Below are 20289 nucleotides of genomic sequence, written 5' to 3' on the forward strand. Positions count from 1 at the left end.
AAGTGACGCAGCCACAAGTCAAGGAACAAAGGCAGTCACTGGAAGCTGGAAAAGATAAGATTTGGAATCTCCTCTTGAGCCTCTGGAGGGAGCATGGCCTGCCGATGCCTTGATTTCAGACTTTTGCCCTCCAGGTCCATGAAAGTATAAATTTCTGTTGGTTTATGTCACTATGCTTATGGTAATTAGTAATGGCAGCCCTAGCAAACTAATATACTCGCTATACTCAGTTTTCTCATCTGTAAATGGGCATATGATAATACTTACTTTATAGGGCTATAAATGAGAATTAAATGAATCAATATACCTAAGGCACATTAGAGCAGTAGCTGGCACACATTAAGTGCACTTGAAGTAGTATTTATTATGACTCTTTAATAGTTAAGTGACCTTAGTTATCTTTAGCCTCCAGTCCCTTCACCTGTTAACTGATAATAATCAAAATATTTAGTTTAACACCCAAAGAAAATAAGTAAGTAAATAAGAAAATAAATAAATAAGAGATTACATGGGCCTTTTCCTTTGATGTCTTTTCATCATAGATTTTCTAAAAGTTAGCTATTTATTCTTACTTCCAGTGTAATATTCTTATTTTCCTCATAGCCACATTTAAATGTGTTAGAAGTTATAGGCTGTATGACTGAAAACAGTGTTGACAGGTACACAGCTAGGGTAGGAAGCAAAATCATGTCTCTGAAACCTAGCATTGGCTGAACTCTGGATGATCTTTCCTCACACACACAGACCTCACCATTTTGGCTCCATACATGCCTGCACCAAATGGTAGCCAGATACAAGTGGGGGCTGCAGGAGACATATTGGGAAGGGCACAGGAGCATGGAAGTTCCAGCCCAGCCAACTGGGGAGGAGCAAATTGAAGCTTGGGAGAGTCATATCTTTGAAATGGTATGTCTAGATGTAGCTATAGCAAAAGAGACTTGTCAAAATGTAAGGGAGGAAAATCACTTTTTAAAACATTTATCAAGCGGTGTGTACTATACACACCACTGAATCTTGCTTCATCCTTAACCTCTGCAGTGACTACAAAGGACTTACACTTTCTATTTTATCCACTTCTATACTGTTTGCATTTTATGAGGTTCTATTACCTTTATCACCAAGAAAAACAATAAAGTTTTGTTTTCTAAGTTCATCATTGAGGAATGGTTAAATAAATCATAGTATCAATATATCCATACCATGGAATAATTTGAGGTCATTAAAAAAATGAAATATGTTTGTATATACTAATATGGAAAGACATCTATGATATATTATTAAGTGCAAAAAGTAAATCATAGGAAAATATGCCCAGTGTCATCCAGATTAAAAAACAACCAATCCTAAACAAATTATACAAATCCATAATCATATGTTTATATGTAAATACAGAGAGAAAGATCTAGAAGGATACAAATCAAACCAAATATACTAGTTATCTGTGAATAGACATTGACAGGGGAGGGGGGAGTGTGAGGAGGACTTTATTTTTTATCTTACATATTTTTGTTTAGTTTGAATTTTCAATAAGCATTATTTTTGTAACAAAATTATATTGATATAAATCAGCAAATTGATACTAATTATTATAATTATATATAATTATTATAATTACACTAATATTAACATCAACATAATATTCTTTTAGAAGTGGGTTAGCCCATAAAGAGAGCTTTTGTCTGGTTCCCAAATCCTCATTACAAAGTAATTTTACAATAATAAATATAAAATAGTGTATTATACTCATGCACTTATGGTCAATTAATCTACAACAAAGGAGGCCAGAATATGTAAAAGAATGAAATTAGAACATTCTCTAACAGCATACACAAAAATAAACTCAAAATGGATTAAAGACCTAAATGTAAAACTGGATACCATAAAACTCCTAGAGCAAAAAAAAAAGGCAAAGCACTCTCTGACATAAATCGCAGCAATATCTTTTTGGATCCGTCTCCTAGAGTAATGGAAATAAAATCAAAAATAAACGGACCTAATTAAACTTAAAAGCTTTTGCACAGCAAAGGAAACCATAAACAAAACAAGAAGTTAACTTACAGAATGGAGAAGATATTTGCAAACAATGCGACCAACAAGAGATTAATCTCCAAAGCACAGACACAGCTCATAAAGCTCAATATAAAAAGAAAAAACCAATCAAAAGACGGGCAGAAGATCTAAATAGATATTTCTCCAAAGAAGTCATATAGATGGCCAAAAGGCATATGAAAAGATGCTCAACGTCACTAATTAGAGAAATGCAAATCAAAACTACAATGAGGTATCACACACCAGTCAGAATGGCCATCATCGAAAAGTTTACAAAAATAAATGTTAGAGAGGGTGTGGAGAAAAAGGAACCCTCCTACATTGTTGGTGGGAATGTAAATTGGTACAGCCACTATGGAGAACAGTATGGAGGTTCCTTAAAAAACTAAAATTAGAGATGCCATATGATCCTGCAATCCCACTCCTGGGCATATATCCAGAGAAAACTCTAATTTGAAAAGATACATGCACCCCAATATTCATAGCAGCACTATTTACAATAGCCAAGACATGGAAGCAACCTAAGTGTCCATTGACAGATGAATGGATAAAGAAGATGTGGTATATATACACAATGGAATACTCAGCCATAAAAAAGAATGAAATAATGCCATTTGCAGCAACATGAATGGACCTAGAGATTATCATACTAAGTGAAGTAAGCCAGACAAATATCATATGATATTGCTTATATGTGGAATCTAAAAAAATTGATACACTTGAACTTATTTACAAAACAGAAATAGACTCACAGACATAGAAAACAAACTTATGGTTACCAAAGGGGAAAGGGTGGAAGGGATAAATTAGGAGTTTGGGATTCAAATATACACACTACTATATATAAAATAGGTAACCAACAAGGACCTACTGTATAGCACAGGGAACTATACTAAATATCTTGTAATAACTTATAATGGAAGAGAATGTAAAAAAAAGTATATATATATATGTGTGTGTGTATAACTGAATCTCTTTGCTGTACACTTGAATGTAAACCAACTATATTTCAATAAAAAAAGAATATAAAATGGAGAAAAGACAGTCTCTTCAATAAGTGGGCCTAGGACAGCTGGATGGCTACATGCGAAAGAATGAAATTAGAACATTTTCTCACACCATATACAAAAATAAACTCAAAATGAATTAGGTGAATAAACTCACCTAAATGTGACTGGCAACCATAAAACTCCTAGAAGAGAATGTAGGCAGAACACTCTGACATAAATCATAGTAATATTTTTTTGGATCTGTCTCCTAAGGCAAAGGAAACAAAAGCAAAAATAAACAAATGGGACCTAATTTAAATTATAAGCTTTGCACAGCAAATGAAACCATCAACAAAATGAAAAGACAGCCTACTGAATGGGAGAAAATATTTGCAAATGATAAGGGGTTAATATCCAAAATACATAAACAGCTCATACAACTCAATATCAAAAAAACAAACAATTAAAAAATAGGCAGAAGACCTGAATATTCATTTTCCTAAAGAAGACATACAGATGGCCAACAGGCACATGAAAAGATGTTCAACATTGTTACTCATCAGAGAAATTCAAATCAAAACCATAATGTCACCTCACAACTGTCAGAATAGCTATCATCAAAACGAACACAAATAACAAATGTTGGTGAAGATGTGGAGAAAAGGGAACCCTCATACACTGTTGGTGGGAATGTAAATTGGTGCATCCACTGTGGAAAACAGTATGGAGGTTTCTCAGAAAACTAAAAATAGAACTACCATATGATTTGGCAATTCCACTCCTGGGTATATATCCAAAGAAAACAGAAACACTAATTCAAAAAGATACAGGCACCCCAATATTCATAGCAGCATTATTTACAATAGTCAAGATATGGAAGCAACCTAAGTATCCATCAGCAGACGAACAGATATAGATGTGGTATATATATATATATATATACACACACACACACACACACACACAATGGACTACTACTCAGCCATAAAAAAGAATGAAATTTTGCCATTTGCAACAACATGGATGGACCTGGAGGGTATTATGCTTAGTGAAATAAGTCAGACAGAGAAAAACAGATACTCTATGTTATCACTTATATGTGGAATCTAAAAAATAAAACAAACTAGTGAATATAGCAAAAAAGAAACAGACTCACAGGTATAGAGAACAATCTAGTGGTTACCAGTGGGGAGAGGGAAGGGGGAAGGGGCAAGATAGGGGTAGAGGATAAAGCGACACAAACTACTATGTATAAAATAAATAAGCAACAAGGATATATTGTATAGCTAGCACAGAGAATAACTGAACTATAAACTGAGCATAATCTATAAAAATTTTGAATCACTCTGTTGTACACCTGGCACTAATATAATATTGTAAATCAACTATACTGTAATTAAAAAAAAAGGAAAATAAGAACAACAACAACAAAATAAATTGAAGATTCCCTATACAGTATGGAGGTAAATATAAAAGATCATATTGTGGCCCAAACTTTTTCCTCCCAATGCCCTCTCACCCTGATGGTGTCTAATATACCACCAATAAATTAAGGTTAGTATAATAAAAAAACTGACACAAAGCAGAGTTTTCAAGTGGAAACCTGAATAAGTTCTTTTATTAGTTTGCTAGGGCTGCCATGAAAAGTACTACAGACTAAGTGGCTTAAACAACAGAAATTTTCTTTCTCACAATTTTGGAGGTTGGAAGTCCAAGATCAAGGTGTCGACAAGGTTGTTTCTTCTGAGGCCTCTCCTCTTGGCTTGTAGATGGTGATCTTCTCCCTGTCTCTTCACATGGTCTTCTCTCTTTGTGTGTCTTTTTCCTAATCTCCTCTTCTTATAAGGACACCAGTCATATCGATTAGGGCCCACCCTAGTGACCTCATTTTCATTTAATTACCTCTTTAAAGACCCTACCTCCAAATATGGTCACATCCTAAGTCACTGGAGGTTAGGATTTCAACATATGAATTTTGAGGGGACACAATTCAGCCCATAACAGTTCTATTATTTAGGAATTGCACCTATTTCTAAAATGGTAAATAATTACAATCATTTTTAACTTTAAATGGGAAACTAGAGAATTTAGTATGCAAACCATTCAAAATACAAATGAATTCTCAGATAATGAGTTAAATGTTTGCTTAAAATGATTGATGGCCCTTTTTGAAGATGAACAACTGTGGTCAATACATTACTCTTGATTATATGTGGATTGCCTGACAGATTGTGCCTAATCTCATTTCTAAATTCATCCCTTAGCCTTACCAATCCTTGGACTCTACCAAATTCTTAACCTCTAGTTTATCCCATAGCCTCACTTTAGGAGTAGAGGAGGGAAGACCTTCTACTCAAGATCTTCAAAATACAGACAGTAAGATGCTGAACGAGATCATCCATGCAAAACACTCTTATGAAAGCAAATATTGTGTTTTCTTGTACGGTCTATGGAAGAACAGATGGACTCATGTCTTAAAGAATTTCTGAGTCCTGTATAATCAAGGATGACATAATATATAATATTCTGGACTGTGGTTCAGATGATCTGAGCTTTAGTCCTTTCTGTGCACTAGAATCAGCATGACTAGGTCAAAATATTTTACTTCTTTGGGTCTCAGTTGTTCTACTTACAAAATATGAGTGCAAGGATTTTGACAATATATTTACAAGGGTAGTAGTCGGAATTATAGTCCTGAAATATGTTATCCTTCTTAGAAGAAAGATATTTTAGGTCCTTTCCAACGTTAATAACAATAGTATCTATTACTACTTATTTTTTACTTATCATATGCCATGCACTATGCCAAGAGACTTACATACATCATTTCATTTAGTGCTTTGAACCATGAAAGGTAGGTATTGTTATTCCAATTTTACAGAGGAAGAAAGTGAAACTTAGCTTAAGTTCCCCAAGGTCATATATATAGTAAGTGGCAAAGTCAATATTTGATCCCTGGTACATCTAACACCAAAGTCTGCTAATTTGCTACTTAACAGTGCATTAGAGATTGAAATCTCTTATCAGGAACTGTATTAGTTTCCTAGGGCTGTCATAAAAAATTATCACAAACTGGGTGGCTTAAAACAACATAAATTTATTCTCTTACAGTTTTGGAGGCAAGAAGTCTGAAATTAAAGTATAGGCAAGGCCATGTTCTCTCTGAAGGCTCCAGGGGAGGATGCTTCCTTGTCTCTTCCAAGCTTCTGGCCATTTCTGGCAATCCTTGGTGTTCCTTTGTGGCAACAAAACTCTTATCTCTGCTTCTGTCTTCACATGGCTGTCTTCTCTCTGTGTGTATCTGTGTATCCAAATTTCCCTCTTCTTATAAGGACACCAGCCATAAGGCCCACCCTAATCCAATGTGACCTCATCTTAACTTGATTGCATCTGCAAAGATCCTATTTTTAAATAAATTCACATTCACAGGTTTTGGGTGGACATGAATTTTGGAGGGACACTCTTCAACCCAGTAGAGGAACCATTAAGCAGACAAGAAATGGAAAAACTTTTGCAGTATGTCTGACTATGGTTTTCCTAAGCTGTGAATAATGAATAAAAGGTTACGTGAATTGAGGCTTTCATTTCTTTGTCCCTTATATTTTCTTTGCTATGCCAAATGATGTTCCTACTGGCAGTCATGTTGTACTGTATTCTAAGTTAGTAGTGTAGTATAATTTGAAAGAAGTCACAGATTCACATGGTTAGAACTGTGGTTATTCACATGGTTAGATACTCATTAGGCCTGTTGGTCTGCTTCTAGGCAAGGCTCACTGATTCATGCCAGATAGTTGGGTGCCTGATACTTTCTGAATAGTTTTCATGGCATCTCCTAGTAACCTGCCCTAGTGTTCAGAAGCTCTTTTCAAGTCTAACTTTCAAACTTCTGGCTACAATTGAATCTAATTTTAGTTTATGGATTCTACTGTCTTGAGAATCCTGACATAAAATGTTACAATGAGATTGTTAATACTTAACATTTACAAAGCAATTTAATGCTGCATATTTTACTCCTATATACTTTTACTCCTGCTAGCTTACAGTAAATCTGTAAGATGTTATTAAACTAGCCTTATTTTACAGAAATTGAAGTTCAGAGAAGTTGAGTTACTTACCAAAGGTCATAGAGCTAGTAAATGATAGAGCTGGAACTCCAACCCACATCTTCTGTCCCTAAATCCTGTGCTTTGTCCTATTATACCCCACTTCAGAATAAAGAAGCAAAGTCTAATCTTATTTTTTTAGTGTTATGATAAATTTAAGAGCTATCAGGAGAGAAGTGCTTTGGAATTACAGAATTCTAGAGTCAGAGGGACCTTAAAATTGTACATTGTGGTAACAGTTTCCTAAAGAGATCAAATTCTGGTAACTGGATTGATGCTATTAGAAAGGCTTTGAACTGAGTTTGGCTTACAAATGACACTCTACACTGGTGTGGTTGAGTTCATTGACAACACACAAGAAATGAAAATATACTACTTTGGACACTAGAAAAATGATCATTTGAGCATCAATTTTCTGAGTAAGGAGGTCAACTAAGCAAATGAAATGAGGGAGTTGTAGACTAAAAAGTAAAAAGAACAAGTATAGGTTTGCTTAACAGCATGGACTTTGAAGTCAGGTAGTTCTGGGTTCGCATCCTACCATTTACTAGCTAGATGACCTGGGATTAAGTTACTTAACCTCTCTAAACTTCAGTTTCCTGCAAAATAAAATGGATATAAGAATGTCTACATCATTGTGTTGACGTAAATATTGAAAGATTATACACACACACACACACACACACACAATACTTAGCAGGGTACTCTGCACAATAAGTTGTAGTTTCCAATAATAATAACAATATTATTGTCATTATTTCTATTATGGTGGAGCATCATCTAAGCCCCCACCCAACTTATCTTGAAAGGTTATTGTGGAAAATGACATTTATTTGTAAATATTTATATATGTATACAGAAAATGATCTCTGACTTTAAGAACCATCCATAACAATAAGAGGCAACTCAAGACTTGCTCTAAGGCTGTAACAAAAGTAGCAAACATTTATTAAGTCATCAGTATGTGCTTTATTCACCACTGTTCTAAGGGCTTTACATGCATACCTCATTAAATTTTCATAATAACTCTATGAAATAGGTATTATTATTATTTCTATTCTACATATGAATAAAGTGAGCACAAGGAGGTCAAATAATTTACTATGAGGTAGTGGAGCCAGGATTTGAATTTAGACAGTTCTCATACTTTTAACTACAGTGCTCTACTATCTTCCCACCACTCTGCTCTATTGCCTCTACAGCCAACACCTCTGTTAAATGAGTAATAGCAAACTTCAGCTTTAAAACAGCATAATATGAAAGTTATGTAGTTAATGAATTACAACAATTCCCATGAAGTGAGAATTAAAAGTGGCTATATGAATACTTATGGTTATACCTGATAAAATAATGTGAAACTAAAGGTTTGTTAAGACACATGTTTAGCTTACACATTTTTTAATGAAGAATGCCTCAGTCTGTTTAGAATGGTAGTATAAATTGCAGATCAAGCCAAGATGGGGGTGAGAAGTGAAGAGTAGTATAGTAAATATAATGGAACTGTGATGGTGAAGGACTTAGCCTTTAAAAGCCCCACTGTGGGACCCTTACTCCATGCCTTGAAGAGGGAATGAACTGGGCAGAAAGGCAAGGTACCTAGGACAATAGTGATGAACCAAGAGAAAGCCTAGGGTTAGTATGGCAAACAAACAGAGTGGCTACCTGTGCCCTTTTCTATCATAAATCCTGGTAACTTCAAATTCCTGTCCTACAGCCAGAGGAGCTACTTAAAATATGTTCTGCTCTATCTCTGGGTAAGCTTCCTAAAAACCATTATCCTAAACTTTCCACTAACCTCAGTGTATTCCTGGGAAAGTTGCTCAATTTATAGGCTTTAATGTAATTCACTTTTAGACAGAAAGAGGGATACAGTCCTGACCAAAACAATTTATAATACCTGCTTACCTTTTTCTGCTGGGCTCAAAACAGTCACTGTGAAAAGAGAAAGAAAGGTCAAGATTAGTGATACTTAGAAACATTATTTTTCTAATGCATTTTTCCATAGCATCATTTTTAGTAATTTATTCAATGATACTTTAGGAAACCACCAGCCTGCTAACATAACAGAAGGCAAGGATGATTAAATTCTATCTTTTGCTACCTTCCTTCATTTTAAACCTTGAGTAAGAATTTCTACTCATTCAACAAATACAAGGATAATCTGACTTTTAAAAAGCCAACAAATGGGAAACACTCAAGCTATATAACATGGCAATAAGAACTTAAAAGATGATAAATTAGGAGATGACTATTCATTTTCCCAAAGTATTCACTGTAGAACATCTTTAAAAACCAAGTTTCTCTTGTATATTTAGAGGCAATATAGTGTAGAGGTTGCATGCCAGCTCTGATGTCAGATTTTCTGGGTTAGAAGCCCAGTTGCACTATTTTGTGACCCTGGGTAAGTTCCTTAACTTCCATAACATTGCCTACCTCACAAGGTTACTTAAGAATTAGATGAGTTAATGTATGTAAATGCTGTCTAGCATAGTATCTAGCACAAGGCAAGTACTTAATGAATATTAATTATTATATTTGAATGAAGATTTCATAAAATATTAGAACTGGAAGGGACTTTAGCGATTATCTGGTTTATCTGTCTCATTTACAGATGGGAAAAATGGACTAGAGTAGGATCATATGATTTGCCCAAGGTCACAGAACAAGTTAGTGGTGGAGTTGGGACTATATTCCAGTCTCCAGGACTTCTTCCATGTATTATGTCTACCTTCTCCAATCATTCCTTGTTGGCTTACTGTGATATATATGTAACTTCTGTTCAGAACGTCATTTGTACAAAATGGGGCCTACCTGTCTTTACTCACCACCAACATCTGTGTGCATCTGTACTAGGTGCTAAGGTAAAGTTAAATTATAAGGCATAGATCTCAATCTTGAGAAGCTATTAAATTAAAGTGGTTTTCATACACATTGTTAAGCTTTTAAGGATCAGAAAAGGGGAAAAATCCAAACAGAGAATGAGACTATACTCTAGGGGTTATTTCCTCAGGTTCTTCATTAGTCATAACTTCTCCTCTTTATTTGCAGGTCTATTTTTGTTGAGTCTTTAAAAAATGCTCCTTGTAAGGATCTTTTGAATGGACTTTGTTAAAACTGTTCCATTTTGTCTGTGCTAAAAATCCTACCAGATGATGTCCTCTTTTTCTAATACACTGGCCTGGAGATTGATACCAATTTCTTTGTTTTTTCTTTTCAGTTAGAGAATCCTGGTTAAGAATGATTGACAGAAGTACATCCTCTACTTTGACAAATGGAAGGGGAAACAAGAAGTCTTGATGGGTCAACCTGGGACTTCATGATTTTGCACATACATGTTGTGTGACTACATCAGTCCCACTAGGCCCTGAATTGGGTTAATAACATCTCTTTAAAATGGGACTAGAGAGAGCACAGTTGCTTGGAGAACAATATTAATAAAGAGTAGCTGACAAATTGCTGTTTGGTATATCTCCTTCTACCTCTATCAATGAACAATTACTGCGAAACAAAAAGTGGAGATCCTAACTCTCATTTGATTGGCTACTTGCTACAGCATTTGTGGGTGAGGGAAGGAGAACATCCGGTGCTTTGCAGATATTGGAATGAGACAATGTATATACAGAAAAATAAGTGGGGACCTGTGAAGTCTCTAGGTGGGGGATAGCTGTTTTTAAGTAATTTTAGGACCATCATGTGCAAGTGGGATTGGTTTATATGATCCAAGAACAGAGGGCAGAAATAGAATCAATGAGTAAAAGCTGCAGGTCAACACATTTCAGTTCAATAAAAGAGAAGAAGATGATGATGATAACGATGAGCAGCCAGACTGGCAGCATTGGGAAGGAGTAAGTTTCCCATTATAAACACTTGGAAATGTCCTGTAGGACATTTAGACATTAGTTAGGTATTGGACTTGACTTTTAAAGTCTTTTCACTCCTAAAATCTGTACGGAGTCAATAAGTCTAAGGGAAAAATATTTTCTTGTAAAATTCCCTGTTAGAAGTTACATACTTCTGAGAAAAAAAAAAAGGTGGTCTTTATTCTAAAACATTGTGGCACTTATCTTGGTAGTTCTGCCTTTCCTTTATTTTTCTAATATTGCCTTTTGCGTTATTAAAGGAAAAGACTAAGATACTTCAGTCATATTTAAAATGAAAATGACTAAACTTTTCCAAAATGAATCCTTTATCATGAATCTCTTGGGGAAATGTACACTTAGTCATACTATGGGTAATTTGTCATGCATGATTATAGAGTGATGTGGTGATATGTGTAATTACACACCTGCTCTGTTCCTTCAAATTTTAGCTCACTACCCGGCAAGCTAAGTGACTGGGGTTATCATCAAATAGCTTTTTTTACTCTCTCCTCTTTTCTTTTACCTGTTTACTGATTATTTGCAACCAAGTATGGAGAAAAGGTATGGAAGGGTAGAAAATATGCAAGGGCTTTTCATAAAAGACAACTAGTTTCAAACAAAAGCATATATCATGACTTCCTTTAAATAGACACATTTTAGAATTCACAGAAGGGTATCGGTAGAATAAACCTAATTTGGGATTATATGCGGATGGTCAACAATGTTAGTCCAAGGACATGGAAGAAATTCTACAACGGTGCTGTCCAAGAGAAATATAATACAAACCATGTAATTTAAATGTTCTAGTAGGAACATTTTTTAAAATTAAAAATAATAATAAAAAAGTGGAGTTAACTTTAATAATATATTTTATTTAATCCAATATATCAAAAATATCATTTCAACATGTTATCTACACAGATTATTAACTATATATTTTGCATACTTCTTTTTGCATTAAATTTTTGAAATCTGGTGCATATTTTAAGTTTTCCAGCGCGTCTCAATTCAGGTGCCATATTTCACGTGTTTAATAGCCACATATGGCTAATGGCTACCAAATTAGTGAAGCTCAAAAGGACTTGTGGAAGGAGAGTGGGAAGGCTGAAAATATGAATCTAGTGAGATGAGTGCTTAGTTACAGCATGAAGTTCTCTTTTAATTGATGACTCATTTGGGAAGGGAGTTTACTGCAGTGATGTTTAGCAATCATCACTGATGAATATGGTATGTATTCATATTCTGGCTCTGTCACTTACTTGTTCTGTAATTAATTATTTAATCTCTTTGTGCCTCAGTTTTTTTAATCTGTAAACTGAGGATAAATTAATTTATGTTATAAGGTTGTTATAGGAACTAAATTATAAAATACATGTAAAGTACTTGGGTGCCTGATACATAATAGGTAGTTCATTATTATTAGCTATTTATTATTTTTCTGAAAAAGGTAAACTGTTCAGTGAGGTTAGGTTTTACAATAGTTTGGGACAAAACAACTCTTATTTTTAAAATTATTTATGATATTGATCCCAAAGTTAAATAGGATGGTTTTAAAATAATGTATTCAATGTCAAAATGAATATATTTGATACTCACTTTTTCCAATAGATGTTTCTTATACTTTAGGTTAGGAGAGAGAATAGAATTTGAAATGCAGAACCTAGATACATTTCTCATTATGTTCTGCTTGTTGAAAGCAAACTAATCATGCCAGTCTTCATTTACTCCTCTGAAAAAGTTACTCATACTAGCCATTCATTTACTTTTTCAGCATCCATTCCCAAATCTAGATGATTTTAATACCCACCTAGGGAACTGATAAAAATATAGATTCTAGGGCCCCCTTCATATAACACATCTCTGGGTGGAGGTGTAGGAATGTGTATTACAAAAAACTCAGCAGGTGATTATGATTATCAGCCAGGTTTAAGAATCATTGGAATTATTTTAGATGTTTCATATGATACTTAACTACTCAGGTGTGATGCTTTTGACTGTTTCATATATGGATGAGTTATAAAACTATTTTAGATATAAGAATACCATGATTCATATAGGCTTAAATGGATAGCTTTTACTTATATAGAAATTTGGTTTCTAGAAACTGTTCCTTCTGGTTTTTTGCCTTATCAGTTTTCATTTCTTCTGACTCTCTTTGAAGAAATTCTAGCTTCTCAGTAGAATTATTTCCTGGACCTTTTAATTTTAATCTCAAAATGGATACTGTTAATCACCAAAAATGGCAGAGTAGGAAATTCCAGGCTTTTGTCCTTCCCTAAAAGCCATGCATGAAGTGGCAGAAACTGTCAGAATCAACTTTTGCAGAACTCTGGAAACTGAAAGTTGGGATCTTGAAAAGAAAACAAAATTTACAAATCTTTAACTAGACTGGACAAGAAAAAAGAAGGGAAGACTCAAATTACTAATATCATAAATGAAAGTGGAGATATTAATAGAGAACATTCATAAATGGAAAGGATTATAATAGAATAGTAGGAACAATTTTATGCTAACAAACTGGATAACCTAGATGAAATGGATAAATTCCTAGAAACACAGAAACTACCAAAACTGACAAAAGAAGAAAGAAAATTTGAGCATATTTTTAACAAGTAAAAGATTGAATCAGTAATCAAAACCTCCCAACAAAGAAAAAAGCCAAGACCAGATGGCTTCACTGGCAAACTGTACCAAATATTTAAAGAATTAACACCAATCCTTTTCAAACTCTTACAAAAAACTGAAGAGAATTCATAAACTTTGTCCATCCACATTTATATGTTTTCATGCAGTTCTTTGGATAAGTGGGGTTAATGTGATTTACTGGTGATAATAATCAAGACTAATACATGAATCTTAAAAATGATTAAAAACCAATAGCAGAACATTCGTGTAGGCTTAAGGAAAAGCTTCATTATTATTTAGAAAAACTAATATGATCAAATTTGATTTCATTCTAAATCCATTCACATTATCATAAGATATTATATTTGTCAATGAAAGAAAAAGAAAAGCTGCTGGATTTAAGTAAAGAATCATTTTACCCTTAAATAACAACTTAAATAGATCAAATTACATAAATTCTGGCTAGTGGTGAGGGGGAAGTTTCTGCCAGCTGAGGAATAAAAGACATTATTCTGCTATTTGCTACAACATATGTGTTCCAATGCTAACTATTAAAATCTTGATTACGATTTATGTACAGCCATTTCAAATATAAAACCCGATATTAAAAAGTAAGTTTGTGAAAGCAAGCTCAAGTTTCTCATTAAAGATTATTTTCAAAAAGTTAAAAAAAATATTGAACTCATTCTATGAGGCCAGCATTGTCCTGACACCCATGCCAGATAAAGACATCACAAGGAAAGAAAACTACATACATATTTTATGAATATAGATGCAAAACTACTCAAGTAATTACTAGCAAACCAAATTCAACAGCATATTAGAGGATTACACATCATGATCAAGTGACATGCACCCAAGAAATGTAAGGGGTGATTCAACACATGAAAATCAATAATGTAATACAGTACATTAACAGAATAAAGGAAAAAAATCCACACATTCATCTCAATTGATGCTAGAAAAGCATTTGACAATATTCCACACACTTTCATGAAAAAAAATGCTCAAGAAACTAGAAATAGAAGAAAAGTTCCTCAACTTGATAAGGGGCATTTACGGAAAACCCACACCTAACAGTATACTCAATGGTGAAAGGTTGAAATCTTCTCCCTCAGCTAAGAAATAAGGTCACGATGTTGATTTTCATCAATTCTATTCAACACTGTACTGACAGTTCTAGCCAGTGCAACTAGGCAAGAAAAAGAAAAAAGCATCCAAATTGGAAAAAGGAAATTAAATTATTTTTATTTGCGTATGATATGATTCTATGTATAAATAATTCTAAAGAATCCACCAAAAAAACCCTCTTAGAACCAGTGAACAAATTCAAGCAAAGTTGCAGAACACAAGATCAACACTCCATATCAGTTTTATTTCTAAATACACTAGCAGTGAACAATCAGAAAAGGAAATTAAGAAATCTATTCCATTTATAATAGCATCAAAAAAGAAATACTCGGGAATAAATTTAATCAAGGAGGCTCAGGACTTATACACTTAAAATTCCAAAACAGTGCTGAAAGTGACTGAAGACCTAAATAAATGAAGAGACATCCCATGTGCATGGATTGGAAAACTTGATTTTAAGATGGCATTCTCTTCAAAACAATACATAATTCAGTACAACCCTTATCAAAATTCCAATGAACATTTTGCAGAAGTGGAAAAGCTGATCCTAAAACTCATATGGAATTGCAAGAGACCCTAGCCAAAACAGTCTTATAAAAGAAAAAGTTGGAGGACTCACACATCTTGACTTCAAAATTTAAAACAAAGGTATGGTAATCAAAACAAGTGTGGTACTGGCAGAAGAACAGACAAACGAATCAATGGTACAGAATTAAGAGTACAGAAATAAATCCAGAGCTCTACGGTCAATTGGTTTTTGACAATCATGTCAAGGCTATTCAATGGGGTAAGAATAGTCTCTTCTATAAATGATGCTAGCACAACTGCATAGCCATATGCAAAGAATGAACCTGCACTCCTCCCTCACACCATATACAAAAATGAACTCAAAATGGATCAAAGACTTAAATGTAAGAGATAAAACTATAAAACTCTTAGAAGAAAACACAGGGGTAAATCTTTATGACCTTGCATTTGGCAATGGGTTCTTAGATATGATACCAAAAGCATAGGCCACAAGTAAAAAATATAGATAACTTGAACTTTATCAAAATTAAAAACTTTGTGTATCAAATGATGCTATCAAGGAAGTGAAAAGACAATTCACGGAATGGGAGAAAGTATCCGTGAATTATTTATCTGATAAGGGTTGAGTATCCAAAATACATAAGGAAATCTTATAATTCAACAACAAAAAGATAAATAACCCAATTAAAAATGTGCAAAGGACTTGAATAGACATTTCTTTAAAGAAGATATACAAATGGCCAACAAACACATGAAAAGATGCTCAGTATCACTAGTCAACAGGGCAATGCAAATCAAAATCACAGTGAGATACCACATCATATCCACTATGATGGCTATAATTAAAAAAAGGAAAATAACAAGTTTCGGTGAGAATGTGGAGAAATTGGAACCCTCCAACATTACTGATAGAAATGTAGATTGTGCAGCCATTGTAGAAAATAGTTTGGAGGTTCCTCAAAAAGTTAAACATAGAATTAACATACAGCCCAGCTTTACCACCCCTCTCCCTGGTATTTACACAAAAGAGTTGAAAACAAGTATTTAAACAAATACTTGTACATCAATGTTTATAGCAGCACTATTCAGAATAGACAAAAAATGGAAACAACCCAAATGTCCATCAACCATCAAGGGATGAATGGATAAGATGGATAAAGTGTGGTATACAATGGGATATTATTCAGCCATAAAAAGAAATGAAGTACTGTTACATACTACAATGTGAATAAACCTCAAAAACAGTACACCAATTGAAAGAAGCCAGGCACAAAAGGAGATATACTGTATGATACCACTTACGTGAAACATCCAGAATCCATAGAGACAGAACACAGATTAGTGGTTGGTAGAGACTAGGGGAAGGAGCGAATGGGGAGTGACTGTCTAATGCCTATGAGGTTTTCTTCTGGGGTGATGAAAGTGTTTTGGAACTAGATATTAGTGATGACTGTATAACATTGTGAATGTACTGTCACTAAATTGAATGCTTTAAAATGGTTAATTTTATGTTATGTGAATTGTACCTTAAAAAATGGATCCTGTTACTTTTCTCCCTGTTTAAAGTCTAAGCTTATTTTCTTGAGTCAAGCAGAATCTTATATCCTCATTAATAATAGTAATAACAAGTTATTATTTAATGAGCTCTTACAATGTGCTGTCAACTGTGATGCATGCTTTTCATGCACCATATTATTTAAATCTCATAACAATGCTATAATGGCATATAGTAGGTGATAAGGAAGTATTTGTGGTATGAATGAACAACCATATAAGCAAAGTGCATGTGAGGCAACTGAAGTTGAGAGAGATTAGGTAAGTTGCATCAGGTATCCTAATTAGTAAGTGGCAGAATCCAAACTCTAAGATTTATAAGACAAAAATACCATTTTTGACTTCAGTTCTAACCTGATATTGGGGAGAAAGACATCAGGTTCTGTTTTTAGAAAGAAGTGAGGTCCTTAATATTACTTTTTGAGTCATACTGAAACTCAAATCTGTTGTTTTGGTTGTGCTGCTTTGGTTATCAGGTAGCTTTGATATCCGATTCTATATTATTTACTAAATATGTGAGTTTAGGAAAATTTGATCTAACCTTTCTGAAACCAAGGCCACTCATTTGTTAAAGATTGTCAAGTGAAGATGACAGGATGGACTGGTGGAACCAGAATTGGAAATCAAGGCTACCTTACCCTCCTGGTTTTTAAATAATGGAATCTGATGTAAAATGTTAAGAAAACACTGTGCAGGCCAGTGTCCTGTGAGGGGATGTCCAACAGGACAAATAGGAGTCTTAATGTGAGGGGATTGGAAATATACTGGGACCTCACACTGAATGAATAGGGAACATTGTAGAACACAGTTTTAAGGGTATTAGAAGTGGGATTCTAGCACTGAAGTCACAATAACTATTAGTGGAATCTCCTTTGAGAAGAGACAGGGATTCTTCAATGTGAGAGGCAAGGGGAGATCTCACTATGAGAAAAGCAGAGGCTCTTGAGGAGACAGGATATACCATGAAGACTACACTGTGAATTGATGTATAGTGATTAGAACACTATAAAGCCATTAGTGATAAAGATAGGGGGCTGGGGGTAATCCAAGTGGGATAGGGTCTTGAGATTTGTGTCCGGAAATACTGTGGAATTCTGAGTTTGAAAGCAGAAGATACACTGTGGGAACCATTTTATAGATATGGAGGGGATGAAATGCTCCCTGGTGTTACAGGACAGGATACAAAGAGGAGACCCTGGATTTATAAAAGGGTGGTCTAGGAGAGGGAACAAGAAGTGAGGCTCCCATTGGAAGGGGCAGGAAATACTAGAAACCCCTGTAGGAAAGGATGGTGTTTCCCTAGTTCGAGAAGACAAGGGACAAGTGCAATCCTAGAGGAAAATAAGTGAAGATAATAATAAGAACCCAGAGGAAGAGGATGGCAAAATGTGTAGCTAACAGTGGAAGCGTATTGCAGGAGGTAGAGAGTGGTTTCAAAAAAGATAGCAAGGGGAGATCATCATTAGAAAAGTAATGGCCCTTGGAAGGGGTGTGGGGGATACTGTGGGAACTCTTGTGGGAGGGTAATGAGGATACTCTAGTGTGGACAAAGCAGGACCATAGTGTGATAAAAGCAGGGTGACTAGTATGAGGTTCACAAAATAATGTGGGGCCCCAAATGGGAAGGAGTGAAAACACCTCAAAGCAGCCAGGCAGGAGACTACAGGGAGCTCCAGTGTGACAAAATCAGGGCCTCTTGCATGAGGAGACAGGACAGGATGTATTGTAGGACTCGTATTCTGCTGGAGAAGATGAGAAAATGTTGAAGCCACAGGGAAAGAGGAATGGAGGGCTTATTACTTTGTGAAAAGGGGAGACCACAGTGGGGTAGAACAAGGTGTACTGTGGGGTCCCAAGTGGCAGAAAAATGTGAATCACTTCAGCTGGCTTGAGAGGATCACGGGAAAAGGAGGAATCCTAGTGTTAGATAAAGGCGAGCCATTAAGAGTACAGGAAATATTTTGGGATTCCTAGTAGGAAGGAATGGGAAAATGTGGGGCTTCTAGTTGGGTGAATTGGTGGGATTCATAGCGTAAGTGGACAGTTTAAGTATACAGGGTATGTTGTTTCCTCAACTCTGTAGTATGGGAGCCCCCAGAACCAGAGCACAAGGCACAAGTGGTTGTCCTGTATGACAAAAGGGGGCCCCAGTGGAAAAAGCCAGTAAATTCTTGTGGGTAGGGCCAGGAAATAATGTAAGAAATCTTGGGTCGGAAGCGATGGTGACATGGCGGGACCCTCGTGGCAGGCCGCAAGAAATACTGTGGGAAGCCAGAGGCTGGAGACCAGGAGCTCTCCAGGGAGCTAAAGGAAAACCGCAGTGCGAGGGCTAAGAACATAGGGGGAGCATATTTTCCCCATCTTAGGTACTAGCTCCACTTACCCAAGCAGAGTTCAAAGACGTAGGCATAGTAGGACCAGAGCACGACGAGGACGATAACAAGCACAGGCACCCAGGAAAGTACACGGCGGCAGCACCGTAGCCCCCCGGACAGAGCCATCTTCCAGCCCCGCCGCATCTTCGGCTCGAAGATCGACCGAGCAGGCCTGCTGGCGCTGGGTCGGAACTGCTGGGGCAGCAGTTGAGAGGCGGGAAGGCGCGCTGTGCGGCGCTCCACTGCCTAGCCTGGCGGGAACAGTCTCCCCTAGTCGATACCACCTGTGGGGCTGCAGGGCAGAGTGCGCCCTGCCTGGCACAATAGGCATGAGTCACGGCGAGGAGGAACTGGCGGTGTTGGTGCGGAAAGTGATCCGTCAGGCAGTCGAGGCTGGACACGCTCAGAGGGAGTGCAGTCCCTCCTCTTTCCTCCTCTCCCACGCCCTTGCCACAGCACTGGATGCAGGGCTAGACCTCTGCAAAACTGTAAAGCAGAAGAAATTTGGGTCCGCCCATCTGTTCTTAACCGCACTGCGTCCAGCCTCATCTCGTCTCTGATCTCTGTCTCTGTTTCTCTCTCTTTGTCCCCTCCCTCCCAACTCCACACACACACACACACACACAAACACACACACACACACACACACAGGAGCACACAGACACGCAATGTGAAAGATGCGAACCGTAGCATCTAATGACTTAAAGGTCATCCAACCCCATCCTCTGACGCCTGCTTGAACAATATGCTTAACACGTAGTGCCGCAGTCGCTGGTTGGTTAAGTCCATTGGCAGGGCGCTCCCTCCTTCCTTCTCTTCTTCCCTTTCCCCTGAGTCAGCTTAGTTCATTTTAAGAATAAATAAACATATTGGTACAAAAAAAGCAAATGGGGGAGATACTAATTCTGTGAGGGGGTCAGGGAAAGCTACAAGGTAGTGATATTTAAGCTGAGCTTTAATAATAAATGAGTTTGCTGGGCAGATGGAGGTGGAAGGAACTTTCAGACAGAGGAAACAGCATTTGCAAAGGCATAGAGTAATGAAAATCTAAAAGTGTTCAAGGAACAGTTGGCAT

The 20289-nt window shown here is 36.1% G+C and overlaps 1 protein-coding gene across 1 annotated transcript in view; it reads right to left on the minus strand.

Moving 5' to 3' along the window:
• The window catches only part of ZDHHC15 (zinc finger DHHC-type containing 15), a 126198-nt gene extending 106830 nt beyond the window's left edge, over positions 1–19368 (minus strand). The window contains exons 1-2 of the mRNA XM_029241363.1: positions 19223–19368; positions 9047–9073 (exon numbers count right to left, since the gene is read on the minus strand). Coding sequence (XP_029097196.1) covers positions 9047–9073; positions 19223–19358 — 163 coding nt within the window. The 5' untranslated portion in view covers positions 19359–19368. The remainder of the gene's footprint in view (positions 1–9046; positions 9074–19222) is intronic.
• Between the last annotated feature and the right edge of the window lie 921 nt (positions 19369–20289).

Source organism: Monodon monoceros, unplaced genomic scaffold (genome assembly GCF_005190385.1).
Source record: "Monodon monoceros isolate NGI ecotype Baffin Bay Population unplaced genomic scaffold, NGI_Narwhal_1 Super_Scaffold_22, whole genome shotgun sequence".
In the NCBI taxonomy this organism is placed as follows: Eukaryota; Metazoa; Chordata; class Mammalia; order Artiodactyla; family Monodontidae; genus Monodon; species Monodon monoceros.